Source organism: Mastomys coucha, unplaced genomic scaffold (genome assembly GCF_008632895.1).
Source record: "Mastomys coucha isolate ucsf_1 unplaced genomic scaffold, UCSF_Mcou_1 pScaffold5, whole genome shotgun sequence".
NCBI classification, from domain to species: Eukaryota; Metazoa; Chordata; class Mammalia; order Rodentia; family Muridae; genus Mastomys; species Mastomys coucha.
The window spans coordinates 116,530,500-116,549,029 of NW_022196911.1; the positions used below are offsets into that span (position 1 = coordinate 116,530,500).

The 18,530-nt window shown below is 52.2% G+C and overlaps 1 protein-coding gene across 6 annotated transcripts in view; it reads left to right on the forward strand.

Moving 5' to 3' along the window:
• Window positions 1-1,460: 1,460 nt before the first annotated feature.
• The window catches only part of Baiap2 (BAR/IMD domain containing adaptor protein 2), a 66,104-nt gene continuing 49,034 nt past the window's right edge, over window positions 1,461-18,530 (forward strand). For 4 of the 6 annotated variants that reach the window (XM_031354749.1, XM_031354750.1, XM_031354747.1 and 1 more), the window contains exons 1-2: window positions 1,462-1,744; window positions 16,346-16,421. In XM_031354749.1, the coding sequence (XP_031210609.1) occupies window positions 1,691-1,744; window positions 16,346-16,421 (130 nt within the window). In that variant the 5' untranslated portion in view covers window positions 1,462-1,690. Of the gene's footprint in view, window positions 1,745-16,345; window positions 16,422-18,530 lie in introns of all 6 variants that reach the window. The other 2 variants (XM_031354751.1, XM_031354752.1) reach the window with 1 other exon arrangement.

The window sequence follows — 18,530 nt, forward strand, 5'->3', positions numbered from 1 at the left end:
TAGTTTTCCTCTATGGCCTTCACCTGGGGCAAGCATGGAGGGGCTGCTTCTACTCCAGTGCCCAGCTCCCTGTTGGCTTTCAGATCAGTGAGGGGGGGGGGGTCAATGTGTGGTTGAGTAGGCACTATAGCATAGCATGCTGGTCTAAACGGACTAGGGAGGAGATGGAGGGGCAGCTGTGACCAACCAGTTGCAGTGAACAATATTTGACAGGTCCTTATTTGACAGGCAGTAAGTTTCAGCTGGCTTTCTGTCACTTACAAGAAGAACCCACGAAAACAGACACACAGGGATGTACACTGAAGTGACATAGGCAAGGAAAAAGAGGACAGTGGGGCCAGTGCCCGAAAGCACAGGACCCCAAATCTCTGTCCTGTGCTTTCTACGTCTTCCCTTTCCCTTCTCCTTACCCGTGTAGCAAAGTGAACAGGACCGTCTGAGTCCCCTGCTGTCTGAGGCCTGACCGCCGCCGTGGATTTGTGTCCTCTGGGTTGCTGGAGTGGTGTAACCAGCTGTCCAGGAAATGGATGCTGGAGTGTTATGTGTAATTAAAAGGAAACATTCAGCTCTGGTGTTTTACAATGTAAAGCAAATAATTCCTCTCTGTTCGTCTAATTGATGTAAATATTTCTCCAAAGGAGCGGTGTTGGAATCCCATGTGCCAACCTGGTCAGTATTCTCAACCAAGCCTTACCTTCCTCAAACCATCAGCCACTGGGGCAATTCCAAGCTGCGCTGGGAGGCTCCTCCCCCGGAGCTTTCCACCCAACTCCCGCCCCCGCCCCAATACCAGACCACCCCCTAGAATTCGCTCCACGTCTCACTCGCCCCTCTCTCGGGTCCTCTTCCCGGAATCCTAGACCCAACTGTCCGCCCCCACCCTCCGCTCAGCACCTGTCCACCACAAGCACCCGCCCCAGGCCCCACCCCGTCCCGATCCTGCCTCCAGGGTTCAGGGTTCTCTCTTTAGAGATCAGCACCTTCCTCCGTCTCCACCTACTCCGGCCCCGGGTGTCCTCCCTTCCGGAAGACCGTCCAGGGTCGACGCACGCATCGCCTCGCCTCGCCGACTCACCTGCAATAGCGCCGGAGCCACCGGCCCCGGTCGCGCACTCCCGAGGGACCCTCGAGGGCCTGCAGCCCCGATCGCTGCCTCCCGAGTGCCGCCTCCACGCGCGCTCGCGCCGGTGCCACCCGCACCGCCCACACCCCTCGCTAGCTCTTCCTGCGCCACCCCGCCCCCGCTTCCCGCCCCCAGCCCGGCTGTCGCTCCGACCCCCTCAGGCAGCTCCAGGGCCTCGGCGCCCGCCGCGCCTCCGCCTCCCAGCGGCCGGCCAATCGCCGCTCGCAGCCAGCCCCCTAGTCCCGCCTCTAGCTCCGCCCTTCGCCCCCGCCTCCGAAATCTACCAATAGGAAGGACGGCGCAGGAGCGGGCCTGGCGGTTGCCTAGCAGCGGCTGTGCTGGGCGGGGGCGGACAGCCGGGGGCGGTGATCCGGGCGCGGCGGGGGCGGGGCCCGGAGGCGGGGTTTTTACGGGGTGGGGCCTCCGGCGGCTATAAAAGCGGCGGCCGCCGGGCGCCGCGCTCTGAGGTCCCGGTCTGCGCGCCTTTTCTCGTCGCTGCGGTTGTCGCCTTCCTCGCCGCCACCCGTGCCCCTGCTCTGGTCTGTGGTGTAGCCGGGACCCAGGACCATGTCGCTTTCACGCTCGGAGGAGATGCACCGGCTTACGGAAAATGTCTACAAGGTGAGTTTCCAGCGCGGCTCCGAGTCGCCCCTAGGTGTTCAGGCCCGAGCAGGGCACCGGCTCCCGGGCTGCGGGTGTGGTGGGCTGATCTTCGGTTGGTCACAGGTGGCCGCGCCCGCCCAGGGTCCTGACGCCCGCCGCGGCCCGCGCCGTCCCGGTCCCCGTCCCCGAGCGCGAGTGGACGCCCCCACCCCGACGGCGCCGCTCAGCCCCCGCGCGCTCGCTCCCTCGGCACGCCGGTGTGTCCTGGCGTCCGGAGGGACCGAGATGTGCGGGGCCTGGGCGGGTGTGCGAGCTGGCTTGGTCCGCTGCATCCCGCTGCATCCCGGAGTGAGGGGAACGAGGAGCGGGGGCGGCGTGGAGGTTGCAGGCTGCCGCGGGCGGTCGCCCTACGCTTGCTTGGCGCGGTGGCACCGTGGGGCTCTTCTAGGCGCTGTTATGCCAGCCTCTGGGCACTTTCTCCTCAACAGGCTTTACCCTTTCTACAACTCCTTTACGAGTGTTAATAGACGTGGCCCAAAGTGGGAGGTCGAGCGCGGACAGGTTGGATGGGTGGACAGATAATCCATCATCTTATGTAACCGCAGAGGGAGAAGACTAATTGTGTAGGAGGCTGACGCGCCTGCTTTTGCTTCTGATATGTGTTAAGAGTCGCATTCACATCCTAATCTGTGAAATGACAGTTTCTCATGGAAGAACTGCAGAGCCTTCTGCAAGCCCCCTGTTGTCATGTTATGTCCATGCCTCAGGTACAGATGGACGGGCCATTTCCTATTTTCTCACCATGGGTTCTCACAGCCCTGGCCCCTCACCCCCAACAACACAGCCTGGAGCTCCCTCATGGCATCAGGTCCACTGCAGTTCGCAGTGACATTTTTTTTTTTCCCTCAAGAGAGAAATTCCTGCCCTGACCAGTCCTCTTTACAGAGCCATGCTTTATTTCAAAACTGTGTCTGAAGGGTGAGTGAAAGGCTTTCCCCTAGTCACTGGGTTTTCACATGGAGTTGCTGCTTCATGGCTGAATGGGATTGTGCTCTGCTCGAGAGCAACAGTTTCTGATTGTATGAAACAACAACCATGGTTGTGCCTTTCTAGGTAGTGGCCTGTGAAACCTTCTTAGCTGTGCTTGCTCTGTTGCCGGCAGCAGATGGAAGCCTCCAGGGTGGCCGCTTAGGTTTCAGCTGGAGTCCCGAGGGCAGATTATACTTTAATTCATCTTTTAATAAAGGCTTTAAAGTTGTAGTTTACATGGGTCTGGAGGAATCCTGAGGGTGGGTGGAGGGGCTGAAGAAGCTCCAAAACCATGTTCAAGCTGCCGGCAAAACAGGATTGAGATCAGCCTTTGGGCTTTTACATTTAGTATCCATAGACTCCATGGTATGTATTTCCCTCTTGTTGGTCTGCGGAAGCACATGCTGTCAGGAGAGGGAGGTTTATTAAATTATTAGTCATTAGTTCCATTACAGTTTGCTCTGTACTGCAGGGGATGGGAAAGAAATACTGGTCACAGTCTGTTTTTCTTGCTTCTTTACTGAAATCATTAAAGAGGAATTTCCATGCTGAAAATCGTGCTGAGTATGAGGAATAGCTTTGCTCTGGAGAATCCCATGCTTCTCCTGAATAAAACTCATGCCTGGGCAGTCAGCCTGCACTTAACAGCTTCAGGCTTCACTCACATGCTGCTGTAATTCATCTGGATGTCCAAAGTCAGAGAGCTGTTGCAGTGGCAGAGAACCTGGATCCAGAAGATCTGGATCATAGCACTTGGAGACGTCCAGCATTGGTTGCGGGCTAGCAGGCTGGGAGCTTAGAATGGAATCACTGTGGGTTGTCATTGTTTGGTGGGGCAGTGGTTGGTGCATCTTCCATGTGAACGTGAGGTGCTGAGATCTTCTGAGCTTTTGAGGTGTTGGACACAGGTCGGGTGTATAGACATCTGAAGGGCTTTCTTGCAGTGTAGTCAGGTGGCTCTTGTATCCTCTGAGGCCTAGCCACTGAGTCTTTGACTCCTGTGCTCAGTTCTCATTTTGTATTTTGTCACTGAGGTGTATGTTGTATGGTATATCGTGGCGCCAGCACAAGTTGGGCAGCTTTGGCATATGAACTAGGGAGATATCGAGCCCACACAGCGACACAATCAGGGAAGAGCCAGAGCCACTAAGTGTGTAGTTCCAGGCTGGTCCAGCCAGTCTGTCATGCTGTCTTTTCTGGGACATATAGTAACTGACTCCCTACTAGGGGCTGTTCCCATGCTGGTCCGTGCTTGCAGACATGCTGGCAGTACCTCCTGTGAAGGCTGGGCCGTGGCTCTGCTCAGTGTCACCCGCCATGCAGGCTCTGCTGTTTGCTTTGGCCCTTGCATCACTTCAGCTGCAGTTCTGAGTGGTGTTTGCCTTGGCAGAGGAGGATACTTGTCCTTGGCCCTCCTGATTAAGAATTCAAAAATCCAGTGTACAGTTTTGATTTTCCTCCTGGAAGAATGCAGACTTTGACCTCTTTCCTGGTGGCTCGGTTCCCTTGGGAGCTGTGTCCTCGGGGAATTTCATAGGAGATGAAGGGAAGAAAAACAGGGCAGCTTCATGATGTTCACCAACAGTATCCATAGGCCTTTGAGCCCTTCAGAGAAGGGGAGCTTCAGGCAAGGAAGGCACCGTCCTCCGTGCACAGACAACAGACAGTAGAGTCTGACTAGTATCCACCCTAGGTAACACCTGGATTAGGCATAGATTACTGGAGGCAGGGTCTACTGCCCGTTGAAAGAGTGTGATCTTTAGAATGAAGTCAGCCCAAAGCCTCAGAGCCCTTTTGGGTCCCTCTGAGTAAGCACGGTGGCTTTAGTAGCTTGATGAGACCCTGATGGGTTGAGAACAGAAGGTCAAGTTAGCTAATTTGTTGCTGTTTTGAAGATAGGATCTCACTACTTATCCCTTAGTCCTGGAACTCATGATATAGACTAGGCTGGCCTCAAATTCTCTAGTGGTGCCTGCCTCTGCCTCCCTAGTACTAAGATTAAAAATGATTGAACTTTTTTTTCTTTCAAAATTTTATTTGTGTGTTTACGTGGGTATGTATGCGTGTGTATGTGTGTGTGAGTGTGTGAGTGTGTGTGCGCCGCAGCTCCCATAGAGTGCTTAGAGGACAACTGTGAGTGTATGTGCTCCTCTGAATGGGTTCTAGATTGCTATCAGCTTAGTGGCAAGCACCCTTCCCTGGTGAACCATCTCACCAGCACAAGTAAGATGATTGTTGTTAGTTTTCTGAGATAGGGTTTCAGGAAGGCTGCCTCAACCCCACTATGTAGCTGAAGATGACCTTGAACTCCCGATTCTCCTGCCTCCACTTCATCCTGCTAGAATGAATGAATAGGCTTTTTATGCCTGACTGAGCTTAGTGGTTTTTCAAGGATTATAGTTCACAAGAAACCCTGGCTTCTGGGTAACCCTATAACCCATTTCACTTCTTCAAGGATAGTACTATCATTCCCCCTAATATGAAAGCTGGTAGGAGCTGCTTGTGGTTCCAGGGCCTGGGGGCAGTGTGGTTGAGATTGTTACCAGCCACTATCTGGTCACGTTCCTCACACTATGGCTATTGACAGAAAGCTGTAGCCACCTAACGAAGGTTGCAGGTACCAAAAGGTTCCTGGAGCAGTTGCACTGAACACTTGTATATTGTGATTGGTCAAGTCTGGACAGAGGAGTCCACCACCATTCTTCCTGTATCCCTCTCACTTCCTTAGAAGAATGTTTTTGGGGAACTGTTGAATCATGGGATGATAACCTCTCTGCTCAGACCAAAGTGGTACTTGTCTCTTATTTTAAGAAGGGTATCTACAGCAAAGTGGGGTTTCTCACAGGCACTGATTGGCAGTGCATGCCTGCTGAGAGGAGAGAGGCTACAGTGCTGTGTACACGTGTGTGTCCTCCTTTTGTATTATAGGTACTTCCAGGGCAGGCCTATCCATAGAGGGGCTGAGTCTGCTCTCACTGAGCGGACTGCCTGTGCCTGTCTAGTGAGCAAGCACTTCATAGGTTACCTGCCGTTGTCTACCACCAACATCTTAGGGATGGCAGTTCAGATCTCTCTCCTTTGTAGAGCAGCCAGGGCAACAAAAGGCAGCTCGTTTGTCATACTGACCTCTGAGTTGACCAGCTCTACAGCCCACGTCCCCAGGCCATGTCCTCTAGGTCATCACGTCTGTTGGCTTATGAAGTGCCTGGTGCCCAGCGCACTGCTGCATGAGTTAGTGTTTGCTAAACGAGATGACCGTGATGTTCCAGGGGCACCTGGGGCTGGGCAAGGCATCTTTTGTGTCCAGGCTGGTTCGAAAGAGTGCTTGCCTTTTCCTACTGTGTGCTGGGTCTTTCCTGGAGTGTAAATCTTTATTGGAGAGATTGGCTTACTGCACACACTGACTAGCCAGCCCTGAGGTCACAGTGAAAGCTGGTATGCTACTCCCAGTTTTCGTCAGCAGGAGGTGATGGATGGATGTTGCTGGCAGGTGTAGTCTTGCTGTTGTTGTGTTCTTGGATTGCAGCTTCTGAAGGGCCAGCCCCTGAGGTCTGCACTCTGCCCTTTGACAGAAGCAACAGGATCTTGCAAGAGACAGCTTAGCTTCTGAATAGAAAGAAGCTGGGAGAGGCAAGCCGCATGGATCCTAAGGTGTGGCCATCTTCTCACTGCTGAGCGACTGTGAGGCCTACCCAAGACAGCTAGGTGTCACTGCAGGAGCAGAGGGAGTAGCTTTGCTTAGCCCCTCTTAGTCCCCTCTGTGCTAAATATCCGGGACTAGTGTTACCTGTGGCTGTCATTGTGCAGACACCCGGACAGTCAATTGCTGCTGAGCCTAGGACAGGTGCCTTGTGCTCTGTCTCAGGTCCTGGTGATCCTCGCCAGGACCTCCCATGCTGTCTTCCTGTCCTGGCCTAGAGCTCTCCTGAGGCCTCAAGGTAGAGAAGCTGCAGTCCCTGAAAGGCCTGTGCTCAGGGCAACTGTCAACTTACCTAATTTAGCTGTTACACTGTGCTGTGTTGTGATCCCTGCCTGTGTCTGGAATAATTACTGACAGGCGTGGACCACATTGCCACCTTCCTCCAACCCCCTGCCACCCCCTTCTCTGAGTCATCCCCAGCCTAATTGTGCAAGTGCAGCTGCATGATGACTTGAGGAGCCTCAGCCTGGGGCAGCAGGGAGGTCAAGGGGCACGGCTGCACCCCTGAACTGTATCTTAGGAAACTTCACACTACAGGTCCAGGAGGAGACTGCCCAGGACAGTATGAACTGCTCATGAGATCCTTCCTCCCACACACATACCATGCACTCCCAAGGCCCAGGCTAGACAACTTAGGACCCATTTGACCCCGTGACCAGGGTGACTTATCTCCCTGATGTATTCTCAGGGCCTGGAACCGTGGCCAGACTCTGATAGGAGTCCAGCAGCAGTTGGAACTGAGTAAGTTTCATTTCTTGGTTCTGAAGAGGTGACATTGGAATTGCCATCTGTCCACACTCAGGGGCCGCTGTTCAGCCCTTGGCCTGAGGAGCCTTGGCCCAGCGTATTCTGGTTCCCTGGAGGTGCTGACCCAGTTGTGTGGCTGGCAATCAGGTCAAAATGTTAGCAGCAAGAGCTTTGTCCTGCTGGGTCCTGGAGTCTCTGAGCTTGGTCCCTTGCCAAAGAGATTAGAAAGCAGGGAGTGAGAAGGGAGAAGAGTGGCCAGGGTGGCATGGGAAGAGTGAAAGGTGGTATGTTAGCTGATGGTTTCCAAGGAGTCACCTTGAGAACCTTGGGCAGGCCCAGGCTTCGTGTCTGTGCGGGCCTCTTGCAGCTGAGGTGCTGCCAACATTGACAGGAACCCCTTTCTGCCTGCTGTAGTGCAGTGGGGGCTGACACCCAGCCCCCTCACCTGCTCCCTACTTTACAGCCCTCGCCAGGGCCTTTTCTGCCTACTCCAGAGTGGGCTACCATAAAGAAATGTCTGGTCCTTGGACTTGGGCAGCAGTTGAAAGCCTTGCTGGTCCTTTCCCCACTAAGCCTGAGCTGTGGCATGAACACTGGGATACCCCAGGGCCTGGTGAAGGCAGTTTTGATGTGCTAGCTCAACGTCCTGTTCCTTCTGGTGGAAGAGGGCATGAGAAGTTCTACACAGAATACCTCAGGCCCAGGCACAGAGACCAAGAGACCCCAGGTGGGAATGAGAAAGTTTTCCTTGTGACTTGGGATTGTGATTTCATACCTGCTGCAGGGGTGTGTGTGTGTGTCTGTCTGTTTTGAGACAGGATCTCACTATATATAGTTCTGGTTGGCCTGGAACTCTCTGTAGACAAAACTCACTTGGAAGTCATAGAGACCTGCCTGCCTCTGCCTCCCCAGGCATGGGCCACCACTCACTGCAGCTGTTCTTGTAGGGAGGGACTGAGTGTAGAGCTTAGTGATAGAGCATTTTCCTAGCATGCCCAAGACTCCAGTGTTCTATGCAGTGCTGGGGCATGGGGTAGAAGAGCTGGACACAGTGGTACATCCAGATTTTGGGGGCTGAGGCAGGAGAACTCCTTTGAGTTTAAGGCCAGTCCAAGATACACAGTTGAGTCCCAAGTCAGGCAGGTTACAGGGTGAGATTCTGTCTCAAAAAGCCAGATGGGGTATAAATATTAGATTTCTTTTTAAATGTTAGGATTTCCACAGACATTACCTGCATTTGGAAATCCTGTCCTTCTGAACTGCATTTTAGCTCAAGGGTGCCAGCCTCCGAGGGTCCCCATCACTCACCCCTGAACGTTAGGGGTATTGATAAAACACTTTGAGGGTACTGGGATTGTCTTTGAAGCTTCCACGGTGCCAGCACTACCATTTTTGTTGCTGCCACTGTCTGGATTTTAGCCAGCAGCCAGGCCTGCTCACCCTCTTCATGATCCAGTGGTTTGTAGACTGAAGTATATAGACAGTCATGGCAGGGAAAAGTCACCAAAGAGGATCATGTCTGGTGATCCACACATGTCCTAGCCACTGCTGGTGATGGTACAAAGAAGGGTGGACATTGGAAAGTATGGCACCAAGTGTGTGGTGGAAGAAGCATCTCTTTGACCATGGGATGAGATGGGATGGGAGGAAGGTGCCCCATCCACAGGAGCCTTGGTCTTATTGGACCCTTGCCAGGCCAGGGTAGAGCCTGCTCCTAACAGAGCCAGTGCATTGCTGCTTACCTGTTGAGTTTTCACACTGCAGGGAGGAGGGAGCTGGAGGCAGAGGTGCCTGAAATGGACCAAACCTGGGTCCCTCTGCACACTGCACCCCTCTTCATCTTCTATAGAGGCTTACAGAGCCTGCCTCTACCCTGAGAGTGACCGTCTCAGGTAGGTGAGGGCTGCTGTCTATCTTCATCCATGGTAGACCTGTCCTGTCCTGTGACTGGGAACCTTGGGCTTTGATGATGAACTGGGTAGGGTTGAGAGGTGTTGGTAGCTTTGGGCTGTGATCTGACTAGTAGCCCGAGTTCCAACCCTGCTTCAGGAGAGACCCAGGGGCTTAGGTCTGGACTACTGTGTCACCACTCAGTCCTCTGGCTCTGTGTTGTGAGAGGCAGGTGCCTGCCATGAGAGCCTCAACTTTGCTGTCTGTGGACTTGGATGGCTTCTTGCTGCTCACCTAGGCCCAGCTCTGAGGGTTCCGAGTGCATACTTGTTTTATGAGGGAGCATCGGGTGGGGTGGAGTATTACATTGACGGTCATTTGCTGATGGAAAACTGAGCTGGCTTCAGACTAGACTTGGGCTCTGGTGTTTTGGGCAGGTCCTCAGCACCTGTGCCACCACTTTCTTATCACTGGTAGCCAGGGCTGTTATGCCATGGGCAGGAGGTTTTTCAGAGGACTGTTGCTGCTCCAGACAGGGGTATCTAGCTTACACTTGGGCATCGATGGTCCTACATTCCTGTCTGTGGCAAGATCTATTGGGCTAGCACATGCTAACTGCCTGACCTGAGGTCCTTGGAAGAAGGGATCGTTCCAGAGCATTCTATGGCTGCCGCCAAGCTTCCATATGTGTGTCTTCCACCACATATGAGTCCCTGACCCCGGTCCTCAGCCAGTGTACTCATAGGAGAGATGGCCCAGTGAGTGGCCTTGGCATGTTCTCAGGTAAGAAGTCGTCATACCTCTTCTGTAAACTGTGGTAATAGGAAGACTGAGTACCAGCCCTGCCAATGTTAGATGTGTGAGTAACTCAGCCCTGGTCAGCTCAGTACTGAAATATATAATATTACTAACTGATGGCTTAAAGAAAGACATGGATCTTCAAACAGCCCTAGGAGATGAGTGTAGGGCAAGCAATTTCTCCTAAGATCTCTTCTTGGCCAGCAGATGGACCTGGCTTTCCTATGTCTTCACATGGCCATCCTTCTATGTCTCTGTGTCATGGTCTCTTTTTATAGAGACAGTAGCCTCCCTCACTAGTGACCTTGTTTAACTTTATTGATCTTTGTAAAGGCTGTTTGAATTTAGACAATGGTGACTAGAGGAGAGGATCAGCGCGTGCGGCCATGACATCATCTGCCCCACAGTTGGAGGGAATGACATCCTGGGGGCTGTCTTGTCTCTCTATCATGGTGACCTGTCTTTCTGGGCTAATTATATTTCTTGTTCTTTCTAATTTAAGTAAATTACAGCCCTCAGCTTATGTCAATGGGTCCCCATGGTGTCATGCTGTGATATCATACAGCACCCGATCAAGAGTTTGGGGCCAGGAATCAGGCATGGTGGTGCACACCTTTAGTCCTGATACTTGGGAGACAATAGCAGGAGGATCTCTGTGAGTTCAAGGCCTGGTCTATATAGCAAGGTCAAGGACAACCAGGGCTACATAGAGAGACCCAGTCTTTATTTTTTTTTTAAGATTTATTTATTATTATAAATAAGTACACTGTAGCTGTCTTCAGACACACCAGAAGAGATCTCATTATGGGTGGTTGTGAGCTACCATGTTGTTGCTGGGATTTGAACTCAGGACCTTTGGAAGAGCAGTCGGTGCTCTTACCTGCTGAGCCATCTCACCAGCCCAAGACCCTGTCTTTAAAAAAAAAAACAAAAAACAAAAAAAGCTGGGCAGTGGTGGCCTTTAATCCTAGCACTTGGGAGGCAGAGACAGACAGATTTCTGAGTTCGAGGCCAGCCTGGTCTACAGAGTGTGTTCCAGGACAGCCAGGGCTATACAGAGAAACCCTGTCTTGAAAAACCAAAAACAAAAAACAAAAACAAAAAAAAACCCAACCAACCAAACAAACAAAACAAAGCAAAACCATGGAGTTTGGTGAGGAACAATTTGAATGTGCCTCTCCCTGTACTAACCACCCAGCTACCCAAGGAGAATATCTGTGACCCAAACCAGGGTAACCAATGGTGGGACCTGTCTTTTGGGAAGCTGTGCTTTTGTGGAGGTTGGGATGAGTGGGACATTCCTGTCACAGGCAGGAAAGACATAGTTAAACTGGTTTCATGTCCAGGCTTCTGGCATAATGGGTGTTGATCAGATCCTGTAGGGGTGGCTGCCACACAGGGTAGATGGTTCAGACATGGCTTCTAGGGTTCCTGGGGACGATTGGACCAGCCCTACAGCACATGCTGACCAAGGATTTCTTTGTGTAGGGACTAGGCTGGGTGTAAGACCCTGGTGTGGCTTTTGCCTTTGGGGACCTTGTACAGGAGAGGTCAGCTTTAGAGTGCCGGGAAACCTTTAGAGACTCTGGAAACAAGCTGGGAAGAGGTGTTAAGATGTCAGGTAACTTGAGGGCAGCTGTGCTCCCCTCTGTAGCACCAATTCTCACCAGGAGAGTAACTTGGAACCTCTGTACCCTGTGAGCTTAGCCTCTGTGAAGACCCACCAATCCTTCCCAGGGGTGTAAGGCCAGCAAAAGCAGGCTCAGTGGGTTTTTTTTTGTGCCTGTCACTATCAGTGATATTTGCTGCAGTCTCAGATGGTCATTTCTGTGCTTCTGATGGTGGCTGGACGGGGTGGGAGGGGCAGCTGGGGGTGATAGGAAGGAGGCCCTTTCTTCTGGCTCTTCCTGATGGGAGGCCACCACGACTATCACATCCAGGCACCCTGCCAAAGCACAGAGTCTCTTTCTTAATTTTGGCAGCTTCTCCAGGGGAGCTTATCAGAGCTGAGAAACTAGAACTACCACATTGGGGGTTGGGGTGAGGCCAGTGCTCGCTCGGATTCTGCTGGAGCTCATTGTGTGGCATCTGGGTTCCCCTTCCAGCTCCTGGAAGGTACTGGAGTCTGTCCATCTCTTCTGTTGCCTGCCTACCTCCCTAGCGGACTGAAGCTGGCCTTGTGGGTCTGGGAGAACCTACCACTCCCTCAGAAGCTAGGAGTCTAGTCCCCTGTTCTGGAACAGTCCTGGTTTCTCTTCCTGCTTCACAGAGAGACACAGGTTTTATGATGCTGCACATGCTTCAGAGCCTTCCACAGGCTGTTAGGAGGCCCTGGGCCTGTGTGCCAGGAGTATTCTCACTCAGTCTCTGTTTCTTTCTCTTCTACTTAGAACAGAGAAGCTTTGGCCACAGCCTTGGGCAGGGGCACACTGCAGAAATGAGGCATGCAGGGTGATTGCTCGGGCTACCTGGTTCTGTGTCCAAGACCCTTGTCCCCTTCACTCTTCCCTTCTTACCCCAAAGCCTGTTTCCTTCCAGAAACCCATGCCTCTTCTTATCTAAAAGAATGCACGCACAGTTTTGACTCTAACCAAGCAAGGCACAGCTCAGGCTCCACCTCCTTCAGGCAGGCTTCTGTTCTCACATAATACCTGGAATTGATCTTATTCCCTTCATACATGACATCCTAGGCAAATCTTGCTGGATATCCTGCAAAGCAGCCTGCACTGGAGCTACAAGATGCTGTGGGACTCCCTCTTACCTTGGTAACGCTTGGGCTGCAAAGCTGATGCCTGTTTTTCTAGCGAGTCCTGGCTGCAGAGGTGCAGCCACATAATTGGGCCTGAGCTCAGTGTAGTGGGACATACCTTTAATCTAGCACTCAAGAGGCAGAGGCAGAGATAGAGGCAGGTGGAACTCTGTGAGTTCCAGGACAACCTAGTCTGTATAGAAAGTTCCAGGCCAGCTAGGGCTACATAGTGAGATCTTGTCTTTAAAAGAGGGCAGGGGTGAGCTGCAGGACATTCTGCTTCTGAAAGTCTCGACAGAAATGCCACAGTAAACTTGGCTTGAGCTCTGCTGATCTCTTGGTGAGCTTCCCGAAGCCCCAGCCCTTTCCGGATGTGCTCCATAGAATAGTCTCCCGTGAGTTTGCAGGCACCCCTTAGTGACATGTGGAAGGTATTTTTAATAAATACTGAATGAGCAGGTGAATAAGTAAAAGAATTCTGGGTCTAAATATAGTTTCTGGTCCAGAAAAGCCAACCAAGAGCCACCCCACAGTCACAGTGCATTTGGGGCAGGCAGGTCACAGGCCCGGATTTTGAAGGAAGTGTGAGGCTTGCTCATTGAGTAGGATTCTGTTCAAGCAGGAGAGATGGCCTCAGTTGCCTCTAGGCTTGAGAGTGTCCTCTGAGGACCACGAAGCTCTCTACATGGATAGTTGGCTTTAGGTTGCAGGTATGGGGAGGTTCTCTGGTTCCTCCTCTGAATCTTGAGTTTGTCTTGTCTTGTCTGGTCTGGTCTGGTCTTGTCTGTTCTGTTCTGTTCTTTTAAGGTTTTTTGTTTGTTTGTTTGTTTGTTTTGTTTTTGTGTGTGTGTGTGGTTTTTTTTTTTTGTTTTTTGTTTTTTTTTTTTTTTTGAGACAGGGTTTCTTTGTGTAGCTTTGGGTGCCCTGAAACTCTGGCCTTGAACTTAGAGATGACCAGCTCTGCCTCCTGAGTGCTGTGCTAAAAGGCATGTTGCCATAGTACCCAGCTTGTTTGCTTTTGCAAGGTCAAACCTGCAGCTTCTGCTTTCCTACTCTGTGCTCCTTGGTGTTGATAAGGAAGACGATCTCTTCCCTAGTAAGCAAACCCTTCCAGTTGAGTGCTTCTGCTTAGCACCTTCCTCACACCATTCCAGTTCCAGGCAAGAACTGGTTCTCTTATGAGGAGCCAGTCTAGAGCAGGTAGGCAGGGAGTGTACTTACACTGGAGGGGCTGGGTGAAGTGGGGCAGGAAGAGCCATCAGAGCAAGCATGACTCTTACTATGTCAGAATGGCTTCTACATGAACCCTAGAATAGTAAGATGGACTGAGCTCAGAGATCCTGACATAAGCAAATGTGGGCGTGCACCTGTATGCACACACACCCCAGATGGATTCCCCACTTTGTGAGCCACTGGATTTCTTTATAAGGTGACTGGAAGCCAAGTGACCCAAAGAAAGGTCAGGACATTGGCCTGGAGCCTGGAAATAAGCCTCCTTCAGAGCAGGCCCACTTTTCCAGCGAGAGCAGGTGTCGCTGTGCAGACCTGGAAAGAAACTGGTCCTCTATGGCCAGGAGAGTCTTCCCCCAGAGTGCCAGCCCAATGGCATTCATGTTGCTGCCACTGGCTCCAGGCCAAGACAGCAGTACCAGTCTGTCCGTGCCTAGCTGACTGGCTGCTCTTGAGCAGGTGGAGGCTGTGGCCATGCCTTGGTGTCCTGGCTGGCACTTCAACACCCACATCGCCCAGCTAACTCCCTTCTGCATTCCTCCTGTATGAGCTCAACTGCACTGAGGAAGTGAAACCTCACAGCTGCCCTCTGCATCACAGGAGGCATGGCAGGCGCCTCAGCGCTGTCTCACTTGGCCTTGGTTTCTGGTATATTCTCCTGTCATTCAGGATGTTTATGAAGCTCAGAGGACTGATCTGAGATAAGCCTCCCATTCCTCGCAGGATTCTCAGGGGTATTCCTAGAGCCAAACTCTTGAGTCTACTCCTAGACTCTGTTTCTTCAGCATTTTGCCATGTAACGTCCCTGTCTGCTTCCCAGGTACTCTTTGGATTGCACAGTTCAGATAGATTCCTCAACACAATATACATCCACCTCAATTTCCTGTCCCCTGTGTCGGCCTCTCTTGTCTCTCCAGTCAGGTCCCAACTGTCCTCAGACTCTGCCTGGTATACAAAGGACTTGTGTCCTGGCGGGAGCCTCCTTCCTTCCCTTGGTAATCAGAGGGTGGAACAGCAGGGAGGTTCCTCTTAACTTCCTCTTTGAGCTGTAGAATCTCTACAGCCTGGGGTCTTTTTAATGTATCCAGCTTGGCTCTACTCAGACTCCCAGCTTCCTATCCTGTCTGAGGGACATTACTATACTCACTTCCTCTCTCCTGTTTGCTCCTGGAGCCCCTTCAGGGCAGCTTGGTTGGCCTGGGGCATTTATACTGCTCTGGCCTACCTGCCTCCTTTTTAGTCATAACAACTGGTCCTTCCTGCCCTCCTGTGTCCAGCTCTGTTGGAGCCCTTCTGCCTTCCCTCTCTAGTTGCTGGTTGTGGGATGGGACCTGGAGCTTGTTTGCGGAGTGTTCCTTACATGTGTGGTCTCTGGGCTAACATGAAGAGGTAGCCAGGAAGACAGTGCCACCAGCCCTGGAGATTTGGCTGAGAAGTGTTGCTGTGTGAGGTTCCCGTGTTCTGGGAGCCCTCGTGGAGTGACAGGTCAGCAAGCCAGGCTCACATATGAAAAGGATGAGTGGGTGGCAGCTGAGAACTTGAGACTTCATTCCCCTGAGAATGAGGGAGGGTCTTCATGCCTCGTGGTGAAGGTGTCCTGCCATACCTAAGGGCAGGCCAATACAGAATGTATCCATCAGTGGGTTTTACAGAGCCAACCCCCATTGTGGACACTGGCCCTGTTGTCCTTAAATGTCCTTCTTATCTGCTGTGCTGGTCCTTCGCTGAGGCCACCAGTTGGACTGTGTTGGTGTAAAGCTTAGTGGCTTCCTGTCATCTTCAAAGAGTTAGGCTCCTGGTATGGCACCATCCCCCATGGCTTAGGATGTAGTCTGGTCGACTTTTCTTTCAGAGTTCCTCCTGGGGTCTCCCCTGACTGGCGTAGGCTGTTGATAGTCTGTGAGTATTCTGCTGGTAGGACTCTCATTTGGCTGCTGTTTGTGCATGCCTGTTTTTATGCCATGTAATTAAAACATTTATTTGGCCTTCACAGTGAAAATCTAATTTCTTGAGTCTAAGAACTGCCGATATTGGCACAGAGACTGCAGTCCGTCGGGTAAACAGATCCGGAGCCTGTTGGATTGTTCATAGCATGGTATTTGTAAATCAGGCTGTGCACTGCTGTAATCAGAACTGATGTTGGTAATTGATGTGTTGAGTTAGGGTGGTGTTGTGGGGGGCGTCGCTGAGCATTTGTGTGTGGCCTACGGGTGGCCTCCCACGGCAGACTCAGCCCCGCCAGCCTGGTACCTCAGAAGCCATGGCGGTGAGTGCTGCCTGTGTCTCGAGGCCCTTCGAGGACCCCTTGTTGCTCTGCAGACAGGCCTCTCCAGAAAGCTCCTGTCCACACCTGGGTGCAGTGTTCACAGCAGGCGGAGCTGGGGCTCTGACTTGGGGAGATGGGCTATGTTCCTGATCCCACCCAGCTATGGGTGAATGGTGGTGAGGTGACGCTGCTTTCTCTGTTCTTTTCCAGACTATCATGGAGCAGTTCAACCCCAGCCTCCGCAACTTCATCGCCATGGGGAAGAACTATGAGAAAGCACTGGCAGGTATAGATGGCCCCTGGCTCACAGATGAGCTTTCTTCCAGCCTCTTACTGCTTAGGGAGAAGCTACGAGGCCTCACCTGGATGAGATGAGTAGAGGGTGTGTGCACCCTCTTGCTCAGAGTGTGACCCTGCACTTACTGTGACCACAGGCCCTTACCTTGCAGGCTGCTTTGGTCTCAACAAGAAGGCTACTTAGAGACAAGGGTGTTGAAATGTCTATTCTTTGGAATCTCATGCTAAGTAAAGGTTGGTGCTGGTGGGGACAGAGGACTTTACCAAGTGGCCTCCAGTACCGCAGTCCTCTACCCTAATCTATTCTGCTGATGGCTGCTCCAGCACACCTGACCCTGTAGTAGGGCCGTGGCATCTCCTGAATAATTCCAGAAGTCATTGAGGTGAGATGTGGGAGGAGACTATCCCATGGGCTTGCTCTATTGGAACTCACTGCACTGAGCCAAAGCCCTGAGGGCTGGCCTCCTGACCGTGTGAGACAGACGGAGGATGTTGGGAGGGCTCCCCTTTGCTCTCCCAGGGCCACCGTCCTACCCTTCTCCGCAGCTGGACTCAGTATCATAGCCCCCAGAGACCTGTGGGATCCCAGAGACTATGAGCTCAGATTCTATCCCCTAGGACTCACCACCTCCTCTGTGGAGGAAGCCAACTTAGAGGGTCTTCATGCCATCCGATCCCCAGGCTGGGAGTTCAGGGTACTTAAAGAAGTGGCCACAAGGGCTGGGGAAGTAGCTCAGCGTATTGGTAAGGTGCTTACCACAGGAGTATGATTTCCTAGCTTTCAAGCAAGTTCCAGATGCAGCCACATATACCTGTACTGTAGCAAAGTGGGCATAGCAAAGGATGGACTTGTCAGCCAGCCAGCCTGGCTGAAAAACTAGCAAGCTCCAGGTTCAGTGTGAGCCCTTGTCTCAAGGGACTAAGTGGCAGAACAGGACACCTGAAATTTTCCTCTCTCTTCCCCATGTACATAGCAATGCACACTCCTCCATACACATAGGAATACACAAACACAAAAGAAGTGGCCATGTGTGACTGGGGAGATGGCTCAGTCACATACTTGGTACTCAAGCATGAGGATCTGGGTTCTAATACCCAGCACCCATGTAAAAGCTGAGTGCAGCAGTGAGCAACTGTAGCCCTACTAGTGCTGGAGAGCTCTGCCAGGGGAGGGGGTACCTGCTCCTTTCCTGCTTTATCATTTCTTTTGCTTGTAGGGTGTTTTTGAGGTAATCTTGCTGTAGCTCAGATTGGCCTCATACTCTCTGCTATCCTCCTGCCTCAGCCTCTCAAGCATTGAGATTACTAACATTTGCAACCACAACCAGCCCTTGGTCCCCTGTTCTGATGCCTGGCTTGCCCTCAGCTTCCCTTGTGTGGTAAGAGGAGCCGGAGCCGACTTTTCTGTCGGGTTGTAACCTGGAAGAAGCTCCTGGAAGCAGAAGTGTAGTGTGGAGACCAACAGTGAGGCTTCTGTCCTGTCCCCTAAGCCACCCTGCTATCCCCCTCCCCCCATGATGCTCCCGTTCTCCCAGCAAAAGAGCTTTCTGGGTCCTTGAATGAGACCAGCTGTCTCTGGCCTGATTCTCAGGTGGACTGTGTCTGGTGAAATTGGAAGGCTTGGATGGCTCTAGCTATGAAAAGTAGGAAAGAGGCTGACACATTCCACACCAGTGATGTCCCCTTCCAAAACCACTCTGTGAGGGTGCTTGGTGACCTAATCATGAGGAGCCTCTATCCTAGTGTGGCTCTCCGTCAGTAGATTTCTGTGTCCTGGTGTCCTGCATCTGAGGTGTGGCCTCATCTCTGTGGGTGTAATGGAGATGAGTAGCAGTCTCCTCCTTTTTGATGCTGTCCGCCAGCTCCTTGATGCTCAGGCACGGATTTCCTTCCAGCCCCTTCCGCTCTCCCTTGTGTTCTCTCGTGGTTGTCCAGGCTGTGTGTGGACAGGCTGGACGCTTATTTCCTCTTCCTGTTTTCTTTGATTGTCTGGGCTAGCTTAGTCTTACAGGCTATCTGTACTACCTCAGCCCCTCAGCCTCCAAGTGCCTAACTTCAGCTCCTGTGGTTTTTAACTTCAGTTTGTTTTAAGAAGCTC